The sequence below is a fragment of the Saccopteryx leptura genome, chromosome 4, assembly GCF_036850995.1.
Source record: "Saccopteryx leptura isolate mSacLep1 chromosome 4, mSacLep1_pri_phased_curated, whole genome shotgun sequence".
In the NCBI taxonomy this organism is placed as follows: domain Eukaryota; kingdom Metazoa; phylum Chordata; class Mammalia; order Chiroptera; family Emballonuridae; genus Saccopteryx; species Saccopteryx leptura.
The window spans coordinates 17,171,297-17,183,493 of NC_089506.1; the positions used below are offsets into that span (position 1 = coordinate 17,171,297).

Here is a 12,197-nt window from a genome sequence, read left to right on the forward strand (position 1 = left end):
AGCAAACAAGGTACAAATAGGATAAATGTCTCTTTAAACTCTAATACATCTGAGGTGTCAGAGACTCAATAAGACAGCAAAAATGTTTCACAAAGAAACAAAAAGGTAAGTTAAAAGTGAAGGATAATAAGACAACTATACTGCTCACAAAAATTAAAGGATATTTTATTGCTTCATATTCATTTTGAAATATTCCCTAATTTTTGTGAGCATTATATGGGAAGGACAATTAGATAAAGTGTGAGCACGAAATTTGTAGGTATGTAATGGAATACTTTGAACTGAAGGTAATGACTTACCATATTTTTCTATAGAAAAGTAAAAAAAAAACCATGTACTCTTTCTTAGTGTAATAAAGCTATTGTAGAGAAAGAGTCATGTGACAATTGTGCATGACTTCTTTTCTGTTTTTTACATCTTTTATTCTTCTGAAAAGATGGACACAAATGTAAGCTTTGAATCTCAGATTACACTTAAATATAGATATTAAGTGTTCTTTTCTTTAAATAAACAACGCATTGGTAATTACCCTGGTAAATGTTTATTTTTACAACTGAAATATCAGTTCCATATTTCCTGATCTTCTAGGACAAATTTTTGAATATTCAGTTTTATAAATCAAGTCATACCTGTTCTGGGTAAGGTGGTGTGATGTATGGTATATTTCATTTAGGGTGGGGTGGTTAGATGGCAATGATTTTAAATCAAGGCTCCACTCAAGAACCTAGGAATGTTAGGTAGGAGATTAGAAAAGGTTCACAGCTTGCCAAGAACTTCAGCTATTCTGACAAACAATTTGATTACGGATGTTGACTCCTGCATGCTAAACAGGTTACCCAAGTCTTACACTTGATGCTCACTGTGAAGGTAGTATTTGAACCACCCTTCCCGCTGACATATTCTTTCATTTGTCCATTATATATAATTTTCTATTAATATGTCAGGATGCCTCAAACCATGGCAAAGTTTCCTATAGCCACACTTTGTCTTGCTTTCTTGCTTCAACATTTCTAGTGTTGAAGAAGTAGGTTAAAAAAAAAAGCATGTATGTGTAAGAAAAAAATTCATAAAATCATATAATTTTAGGAAGTAGATTAAATTTTTAATTTGTCTGAAAATAGAATTAATAGCATACAAAAGGCCTTTGAAAGTTAAATGCAAAATTATATGAAAATTGTGCCTAAGAATATTATGAAAACTAACATGTTTTCTGCATAAAGAATCTGATTTGCCACACTATCTAACCACCAATTAATATCCTCTCATAGGGAAAAAAATATATTTGTTGACATGCTGAAATGCTCTCAGTAGTATTTAAGGTGAATGATTTTCAAACCAAATAGCCACATATGAACTAAAAGATAAGGGTGCTCTAGGTCCAAGATAATTCAACCTACGTACTTAAAAATGACACATTTGTCCAGAGGGAAGCCAGGGGCTATACAATGGCTCCTGACGGCCAGTATAATCTGCCCTACCCCACCAGCCTCACAGACTTATCAACTGCTTCCCCTTCTCCCTCTGTCCCACCCACACTGACCTGAGCACAACGCCAGGCACATTCTCATACACGAGCCTTTACACCTGCTGCTTCCTCCGCCTGGAACACTGTTCCCCAGGCATCCAGAAGTCTACCTCTCTCAGCGCCTTCAACCCTCCGCCCGACATCACTGTCCCAATACTGCCCGTGCTGTCCCTCTTCTTTAACGCTGTGACTCTCCCCACTCTTCAGCCCCCTTACTCTGCCTTCTCTGTATGACATGTATCACCTACTAACATCCTGTGTGTGTGTGTGTGTGTGTCTGTACACATACACAACATATAATGCTTATTGTCCATTTCTCATCTAGACTTAAAACCTCACGAGGAAAGAATTCTTTGTCTCTTTTTGTTCCCTGCTTACCCTCAGTATCTGGAGAAATGCAAGGCACATTGTAGGTCACTGGGAGAGATTTATTATTTTTTAATTACTTAACATTTCTATGATCTGCTTGTTTATTGCTGAATCAGAAACCACTTTGATCAAGTGGCATGTTGCAAAAGAAAAACCTCCTCCTCAAAGAGGAACATTTATCTACAAAAATAGATAGATAAATAAATAAAAGTCTAAGGGGGGGGGGGGACAGAAACATCAAATTCTCATTTCCAAATCTCCAACAAAAAGATTGTTTTTCTAAGGAAATAATACAAATGGGTGAAACTACAATTTCACACACACACACACACACACACACACACGAAAAAAAAATATATGAAGACGTTAGATGATAGTATTCAGGATTTTACAGAAGCAAAAAAATGCTAGCTGAAATGTGAAAGACTCAATCAGAAACTGGACCCCAGAGAGGACTGATTTCCTGCCGGACTTTTAAGTAACTCATCTTACCAGGGTGATACCGTCTGCAGAAAGCACGAATGCCAAGCAAAGACACCTGCAAATCGGCTTCATTCTCAGGCTCAGGCGACCGTCCCTCCAGGTTTGGCGCAGCTCTGCCCACCTGGAGCCCTTCAGGGTTGGCTGAGAACACACAGCCGCTGAAGGGCTGAATCCATCAGTGATGGAAGGTTCGCGGCTCTACCTGCTCATTGCACCTGTGTCTATGCGCACTTCTGTGAGCCGTCACTCTGCCGTGAGCGCCTAAATGGGTAATTCACAGCCTGAGGTCTGCGTGGGGTGCCCTCCCTCCCGGCCCCGGACACCTGAGCCTGTCCGGTGACCCCAGGGTCAGGATGAGTAGCCTCACTCGCTTCGGGACTGCCCTCCAAGGGCAAGGATGGGTCGGGTCGCCTATAGGCCGCCTTTTGCGACTCTCTTGAGTTGGGTCCATTTCGTGAGCGTTTGGCACCGAGTGGCCTGAGCACAGACTTTACCCTGGACCATTCAGGGACGTTGCCCGGGTGGCAGCGGGCTCGGGGCGGTCCGCGGAGCACGGTCCGGGCAGCCGCGCCCGTCGGGGCGGGGCCCCGGCTCGGCCCGGCCCGGCCCGGCCCAACCACCGCCCGCCGGAGGGGGGTCCGGCCAGCCGCGCGGTCCCCCGCGGGCTCTGACAGCATCCCGGGGGCCGTCCGCGCCCAGAGGCCCCTGCTCCTGCCGCCCTTCCCGCGACGCGGCGAAGCCCCGTCCCCTCCGGGCCTCCCCGGCCCGTCCCCCCACTGCCGCCCCCTCCCGCTCGTGTGGTGCGGTCCCCGCGCGGGTCACATGGTGGCGAGGGCGCGGCCTGCTCGGAGCCTGGCGCTGCCCGTCGCGGCCTCTGCGAGCGTCTCGACAGCGTTGGCGCCTGGAGCGATGCTGGGCCCGCGCCGCCCGACCTTCGTCCTCCTGACCGTGGCCGTCACCTGCGCGGTGGCGCAGCACGTGCCGCCGGTGGGTGAGCTCGGGCCGGGGGCGTGGGGGGCTCGCGGGGGGCACCTGGCCGGGCTGCAGGCCCCCTGGCGTCCGCGGTCCCCGCGCGGGGGTGGGGGAGCCCCACGCGGGGCCGATTGGGCACAGCTGGGGCAAGAAAACCTCGTGGGGAAACCCTGTCTCTGCAGCACGGGGGCTGTGATTTCCACACCCCTGCACTTCAGGGGTGCACCTGTTCCGCCAGCGCCGTGCACGCTGAACTGCTGAGAGAAAAAGTTCCACTCGACTCGTGTGCATAACTCACTTAAGCGAGGGACTGCTTGATGACTTGGGCATTCTCTGCCCCGTGACGGGGTGCGGGAGAAGTGGCCGCTGAGGATCCGCAGCGCCCGGGGAAAGGCCGACGCGTCCCCAGTCAGGGGAAGTGGGAGCAGCCCAGGCAGGCCCCGTGTGGCTGCGGCGCCTGCACCCTGAGTCATGTGAACGCCTGTCCCGTGGCCCTTTCCCCACAGCAGAGTCCCGGGGACACAGGCTGATGGCTGCGAGAGGCAGCGAGGCTGCAGCCTGACTCTTAGTTTACAGAGGAGGAAGTCGGCTGAGTGATAGAATGTCTAGCCAGAGGTCACACTTTTGTTGACTGAAGCATGCCTAACCTCCAGCCTCTGGACAGCCAGGCTGGTGCTCTTTCATAATTCTCCGCTTTAAAAGCAGCAAGACTGCATCTTTCCTTGCCAGCTGATCAGATAAACAGGACTTGGGTGCCTCCGATCAGAGACTAGGCCTCCGATCAGAGACTAGGCGAGGACGACCTTGAATAGCTTAGATAGGATGTCGACAGTTGGAGCAAGATGTGTATAGTCAGTCTCTTGTTCTTTCATTGCTGGAAGGAGACATGCTTAATAAATAAAATTGTGGTGGAGTATTCAGCCATTAAAAGTTACTATCATGTCAAGCAAGCAAAAGCAGAATAGAAAATAGTGTATGTATAGAAAGAACAGTCTCTTGTTCTTTCATTGCTGGAAGGAGACATGCTTAATAAATAAAATCGTGGTGGAGTAGTTATTCAGCCATTAAAAGTTACTATCATGTCAAGCAAGCAAAAGCAGAATAGAAAATAGTGTATGTATAGTGATTTCAGTAAGAGAAAAATGCACAGTGTATACGTGTGGACAAGGTTTGGAAGAGTGTAGGAAAAATAAAATTGGTATGCTTCCGTGTGAATAGGAAATTAACTTGCTTTGAAGTGGTTGAAATTATGGGAATTTTACAAGAATTTATTACTTTGATACTATCCATGCCCTTTAGCCACCCCCACCCCCACCCCCAGAAAACACACCTGTACTTGAACAATCTTTTACTCTCTGTGTTGAGGGAGAATGCACAGCACGGACAACAGTGAGGTCCCTCAGTAAAGGGCATTAGAAAAAAACCTATTTCCTCATTTAGGGTTTGGTTATGTGATTTGGAAGTAGGTCTGAGAAATCAAGGGTTTGGTATACATTGAATGCTTTTAGAAAGTGGGGCAGTTCCCTGATTGGGTAAAAAAGAAACAGTCATTCATTTAGCAAGAGAAGGGTATTGTGTGAGTTGCCTAGTACCCTTGTTTTCGTCTGTGCTGAGACGGAATCATGAGCGGCCTTGCTGTCAGCTTTTATCTTGTCTCAGAGTAGGCTTAGCTGAGGTCAGTATTCTGTGAGATTGGTTATATCCAGTAAGAGAACAGAAATGGCCTGGCCATGAGCATCAAACTAGCTCGTGGTGATATTGAGGTTTAGTTGTGAACCTCAGAGAAGTTTCAGATATCTGAAGCTGCTCTTTTATTTTCTTTCTCAATACTGTACTTTTTCAAGCAAAAGTATTTTAAAGGCTGTTTTTAAAACAAGAAGAACCAGCCATCTCCACAAATTTAACAGTTCTTACCTAGAACAGTGGTTGTCAAAAGCTAGTCCCAGCTGCTGGTGTCAGTTTGGGAAGCCATTTTCGGAAGTCTTGAATGACATCAGAAAAATGAGGGCATAATCTGAGACTATTAAGTCAGAATATTAGCTTTTATTCTGATTTCATGGCATTCCAATTTGTATTGTTAAAATGTTTTATGTGTGTGGGTTTGGTTTTGTTTCGTTGTTTAGTTTAACATCTCTTAGGAGGATAAAAATTTGGACTTCCTTGTGCTGGATCCTCTTAATTATTTTTCTGATCTGGGAATTTCTGGGAACCACTGGCTGAGAAGTCTTCAGAACCTCACAGAAGTATAGCGACCTCATTCTCTGACAAGCGGAAGCGGTTTTACACTTTAAATTCTTTTACGTGATAAACTATAGCCACATGGGAAGAAAAGATATTTCAAAACTACTTCTGACAAATGTGAATAATGAGAACCCACTTTAAATTACAAACCACAACAAAAAATTATTAGATTCGGAATGTCTGTGGGCTTTGTTTCTTCTGGTTTTAGGGTCTTTTCAGAATGTAATATTTTAAGGTCCTCTGAGTCATTCTTCACTATTGATTCCATTAGGAGACCTATTAAGAGATGTGGATAACAGGAGTGGAGCAGAAAAGTCTGGAGAGAGATGGAGACAGAGTCATCAGGGTTCTTCGACCTTTTTTTTGTTGTTTCTTCGACCTTTTTACAGATTTCAAAATCTATACTAAAAACACTGGGAACTGGATAGTTGTTTTTTGGGGAGGGGGTGTTATATGTTCATTTTCATTTGTTTCACTGGGTAGGTTTAAATGAGACATGACAAGATAAAATCTCCACTTTAGAAAGATCACTTTGGATTGGAAGGCAGCCAGGCAGATGTGAGGGGACTAGTTGAGGGGAGAAAATGGGGTGCCTTACAGGATGGGGGTGCCAGTGGAGAGGAAGAGAAGTGGATGGTTCTGGAGATCATTAGGAGGTAGAAGGATCCGAGCGAAGGACTGGATGTGGACGAGGGACAAGCAGCTTTCAGAGGTGGCATCACTACCAGGAAACTCGGGGACGGAAACAGTTTTGGGTGGAAGAAGAAATATAATTTCATTCTGGTGATGTGACTTTCCGCTGGCACTGAGGTATCGAGCAGGCCTTTGCGACTGGGGCTCGGGAGAGAATTGGATGTCATAGGCGTATTACTGGAAGCCATTGGAACACATGGACAATGAGCAGATAGAGGATATATAGAGAGAGGAAGAGACGGCCAGGCACATGCCAGGGAGAGAAGCACGGACAGTTAGAGCAGCAGCCAGAGGGGAGCGTGAGTGTTGCGGAAGCTGAGAGAGAGGGACAGGTTGCCTATGTCGAATGCCGTTGAGATGGCATGTGCTTGTTGTGCTTGGCAACTGGAGGCCATTGGACACGCTGGCCAGTGCGGTGTTGGGAGCAGATAACAGATCACAGTGGGCTAAACAGTGATCAAAAGGAAAGGAATCGGAGTGGAGGAGATGACTGTTCTCAGTCATAAATCTGAACAGATTCCTACAATGTGTGAGAAAGAAACATAATGGCTCAGTAATTAATTGCAGAATTGATCTTAATTCTTATGCATCAGCTTCTCATCTGACTGTTAACATGGTTGACAGGAGCTACTGAGTCAGGTTTTAGCAGTGATTTTCACGAAGTGCCCAGAAGTCACGGAATCCCCATCTGGCCTGAGCAGCGTCCCTGTGAGTGCACCTGCCTTTCCCCGGGTACTGCAAAGGGCGGAGACAGGTGTGAGCTGCTCACTGAGTCAGCAGATACTGCATGCCTACTGTGCCCGACGGTTCCAGGTGCTGGGAGCAGGTCAGGGCACAAGATAAAAGGTCCCTGCGCTCATGAAGGGTTTATTCATATTTCTTTTACCTAAATAGCTCTAGCTGAGTAGGGTGCCATCCGTGAAAAGTCAGAGAACAAAGGAAAAACTTGACACGCTCATCAGAATTTGTTACATGTGCAAGGAACATGTCTTTTCTTATTCAGTCGGTGTGTAGCTGCTCTGTTATACACAGAGAACATTTTAAGAAAAATCTTCCTTAGGAAATAGTTGTCCTAACAATGTGGGGAGGGGTTTGGGAGAAGGGGGAGGTGGAAGAGGGGACAGAGGGAAATAAATTATGGTGGAAGGTGGCTTGACTTGGGGTGGCGAACATTCACTTCGGTGTACAGATGATGTGTTGTGGAATTGTGCACCTGAAACCTGTATAATTTTGTTAACCAGTGTCACCCCAATAAATTCAATAAAAAGGAAAAATAAATACATTTAAAAAAATAAAAATATTAAGAGTATTACCATTTAGCTCATACCTTAACAAATATGATTACATCTTTTTTAAAAAGAAAACTGTTGTTGAATTAAAGAATTGAATTAAAATTGCCTTGCTAGAATTGTTGAATGTCTTTTCTGATGGTCTGAACACTGGTGTGAGCCACATAATTTCTTTAAATTACCTTTCATTGCCTTTTATTTAAGTATGTGAATAAGACAGCAACATGAGGCCTTTATGAACTTTTTTTTGTACAGCCTTCTCATTGAGGTTCTCACTAATTCTCAAGACTCCAGTATTTTAAGGAGCTGGACAAGTTATGTCATGTCTTTTAGGTGTGGAGTATTCAAGTCGCTAATGGAGAAAATTTCTCTGTATATACTATGTTCCTAAATGTAGATTCTCCGGTAGCTTTGTAATTAGTTTTTCTTAATGAGTGGGGAGGACATAAAGACTAATTAATTTCAAAGCGGGTACAAGTTTCTATGAAATAGCCAGAATAATTAGAGCCTTCACTGACCCAGAAAGCATTTACAAAATGTTTTAGAGAGGTTTCTCTCTTCCTCTGGCCTCAGGAAGCAACAGTGAGAAAGGGCCTGGGAGAATGATTGAGATTTGAAGTTGGCTGTGTTTCCCCCTGTGACAGAGCAGCCCAGTATACCAAGCGGACTACATAGTATTCCTAACCCATTCCCTGTAATCTTTACCCTCATCTATTTAAATTTGTACTCACCTAATAAGTTTATCTACTCTTAAATCCATATGTAGTTAAATTTGGAGACACTAAAAACAAATGAGCTCATTGTAATTCTATTTAAGTCTATACATAGATTTTGAAGGCATCTTTCCTTGTGGAAGTCTCCCTTTTAGGTGAGGATGGAGCTCCCCCCTCCTGACCCCCCAAATCTAATCTGTTTAAAATGACTTTTTTACCTTTTACTCTTACAGCCAGATTCTGTTCAGGTTTCAAAGTCTGTATTACAATTTCATGTTTACCTATTGCCGCTGGAATTATCATGGTGAAATATCTTATCAACCTCGGACTCCTACATGGGTGATGGCCGAGTTACTCTCCTCTCTCTGGGGCAGGTTAATGTCTCTCCTGAGACACGACAGGGCACTTTTCACTTCCCTCACATTTGTCTCATAAGAGATAAACCTTGTAGTTTGATTTTTATAGATTTTTTAAATAGATTTTGTAGATTGGCTTTGAAACCCACGTCTCACAAATACAATTATTAGAGAGAGGTGAACATCATTACATTTCGTTTACTTGCTGAGTGATTCCAGTGATCATTAAAACCCCAAAGGAAGTGCAGATTGCTCCCTATCAGGAATTAAACTGCGGCACTGGCTTTATTGTTATCTCCATGAGAAGCTGTGTGGAGCAGGGAAAACTGGCCCTGGGACTCTAGACACTAGCTGTATGGCTGGTAGTCCAGGCGGTGGCGGCCATGCACGTGGAGGTTCACATTAGATTCTGACAGACGGGAAAGAAACAGTGGAGCCAAAAAATGGTGCGCCATTCCTTTATTAAGGTATCACATCGGCCGATGAGCGAACACACAGGGAAAACACTTCCCTCTCACTCAGGGCTCCCAAAGCCCTGATGCATTCTCCGGCTCCACAACCAGGAGAATCTTCTCCGGTTCCTCCTAGAATCAAAGGCCCCACCAGTCTCAGCGGAGCTCCCGAAGCCCCTCAGCTCTGGTTCCCCATCTGCACACCTTCTCCTCTCTGCCAACATGGCTTCTTCTACACAAACTGGCTTAGTCATCAGCACTGCATTCTTTCTGCTCTCTCCTTCTTCTCTTTTCAAAACTTTCTGGCTCAAAAACCTCTCCTCCAGTAAACATTAGCAAGACAATAGGCCTTACCAAGCAGGAAGGTAATTGCAATTTCACAGACCACATATACCTGCCTGGTGCTGCCCAGCGCCATTTTGTAACAATAAAAGTGAGCAAACTCAAAAATCATACTTGACAAACTCATTTTCTCAACGCTAGTACAGTCACCAGCTTTGTAACCTTCTAATCACTAATGGCTGGGCCTTGCATCCAGAACGTGGCACATCACTTGTGTCAATCAAACTCAAAAAGTCTAAAGGTTTTAGGTAGAAATACGTGATAAAGAATTATTCATAGGTTTTGGGGTTTGCAAACTGTAACCATTAGGCAGTACCCAGTGTGTGTTCCAATGACGACAGAGACGCTGAGAGTTGTTACCATGGGAAGTGTGTACATTCTCGAAAAGGTGCAGTCCCGCCTTCTTAGCCTTTGGACTGGTGGGAGATGGTCATGCTCGAAATGACCCGTGGTCTGAACACATGACCCTGTTTTCCTTAGCCATTCAGGGGGTGACCGGAGGGTTTTCTGAAGTGGTACGAGTAGACATCCTTGACCCCTTTACCTTTTTCTCCGTCTTTTTCTTCCATTCTACATATTTTTCCTCTGCTTAGTAACTGTTGATAGTATACTTATAACTGTAAGATTTGTAAATACTGGTGTATTGCTCGGAATACTATGATTACACTTCTTTTTCTGTAATTCTAAAGCCAAAATTCCAAAGGCACTAAAAGAATATTCAGATATATTCTGCACCAAACACTCATTAATACCACAGCTCAGTTTGCTTCATATCTACATCGTGCCTTCCGTATAGAGACTGCTTCCGTTGGAGTTTGTAAGAGCTTTCTCTTCTTTTTCCCAGCAACAACAGGGTGCACACCTAGGCCATCATCACTGTGTCCTGCATTTTTCCTGCTTCTGACTTACTCTCTCATGTGTCTTTCATCCATTCTTCTTGAAACCTACTCAATTCCTGTTCTAGTTGGAACCATTGTTTTTTTGTGGGGGGGGACATACTTTTGTGTGTGTGTGTGTGTGTGAGCATGCGAGCGTGCGTATGTGACAGAGACAGAGAGAAGAATAGATAGGGACGGACAAGCAGGAAGGGAGAGAGATGGGAAGTATCAATTCTTCGTTGTGGCTCCTTAGTTATTCATTGATTGCTTTCTCATATGTGCCTTGACCTGGGGGGGTACAGCAGAGCAAGTGACCCTTTGCTCAAGTCATCAACCTTGGGCTTCAAGCCAGCGACCTTTGGGCTCAAGCAGGCAACCATGGTGTCATGTCTGTGATCCCACACTCATCCAGTGATCGGGCGCTCAAGCTGGTGAGCCTGTGCTCAAGCCAGATGACCCGGTGCTCAAGCCAGCGACCTCAGGTTTTCGAACTTGAGTCCTCTGCGTCCCAGACCGACGCTCTGTCCACTGCGCCACCGCTGGGTCAGGCCCATACTTTTCTAATACTAGAGTTTCTGGTTGTTTTTCTTTTGTTCTTATAGTCAGTTATTTTGGAGAGTAAGAATAGTAAGTGAGGAGGAAAGGAGAGTTGGGGGCCGTAAAGAGAAAGTAGCCCCCGCCCAGCCTCTGCAGTCGGAACTGCGTATGGCATTGTGGGTGGGCACGGAATGACACACAGTCTCCGTCCCTCTCTTTCTCCAGTCGTGTTCCCCACCGCAAGGGGCTTTCCTCCGTGGAGTCAGAGCAGCTCGTCCTGCGAGACCGAGCACAGTGGGTGTGGGCGTTGGCGCCCTGGCACAGTGGCTGGCAGGCGCTAGCTGTTCTTATAAGGCCTGTGAGCTAAGGACGGTTTTTAGGTTTGTTTTTTTTTTCAAAGTTGGGGGGATCAAAAGAAGATTAATGTTTAGTGACAGGTAAAAATTACACGAAAGTCATGTCAGTGTCCATACACTTGGGAACACAGCCTCCCCCACCTGTGTGCTTCCTGCCTGTGGCTGCCCAGCACCACAGCCCGGTGCCACGCGCCTGGATTTTCACAGCTGCGCGGCCACTTCAGATGACAGTTACAGCACAGCAGCTTTTTAAGTGCCTCCTGTATCCATATGCCAGTTTTTTTATCTTTAAAAAAAAAAATTACCAGCTGCCACCTGATAGCTCGATTGGTTGGAGCATTGTTCTGGAGCGCAGAGGGGGCCGGTTCGATTCCCCGGTCGGGGCACATACAGGAGCGGCTGGATGTTCCTGTCTTTCTCGCTCTCTCTGCCTCTCTCTCAAAAAAAAAAAGAAAGAGAGAGAGAGAGAGGAAGGAAGGAAGGAAGGAAGGACGGACTCTTGGGGCAAAGTGGAGTATGGCTTATCTTGTTACAAAGTAGGTGGCAAAGCCTTGTATGTGTTATGCAGTGACACTAGAAGTGTGATAAAAGAATACAATATATGCGACATTAGAAGGTGAAGCAGTCTTCACAATATTCCCAACTCTTAGGGGTAAAAATGATCAGGAACGTAAGAACATTTAAAGCAGCATCTCATCACAGCAGAATTTATGTATAAATTTTAAAAAGTAAAATGAGGCTGCAACCAAAGTAAGTCTCCACTAGCTCATTGGTTAGCAAAGCAAGGAGAGCCATTTACCAGTGGTGACTTCAGTCACATTTGGTTGCGGCAGTATGCGAAATGTGTCCCAAGAAAATCTGTCACACTGTCAGCCCCCAGATGAGAACAGTTGCTCAAGCCTTTGACAACATCATCAATATCAATTGAAGAACTAGGTGAATGACTCCCAGCTGTTTTTCTTTAGCTCTTGAATGACTGACACTGATCAGT

The 12,197-nt window shown here is 45.2% G+C and overlaps 1 protein-coding gene across 1 annotated transcript in view; it reads left to right on the forward strand.

Moving 5' to 3' along the window:
- Positions 1 to 3,184: 3,184 nt before the first annotated feature.
- ASAH1 (N-acylsphingosine amidohydrolase 1) overlaps positions 3,185 to 12,197 on the forward strand; it is a 33,187-nt gene continuing 24,174 nt past the window's right edge. Inside the window, exon 1 of the mRNA XM_066380225.1 lies at positions 3,185 to 3,364. Coding sequence (XP_066236322.1) covers positions 3,200 to 3,364 — 165 coding nt within the window. The 5' untranslated portion in view covers positions 3,185 to 3,199. The remainder of the gene's footprint in view (positions 3,365 to 12,197) is intronic.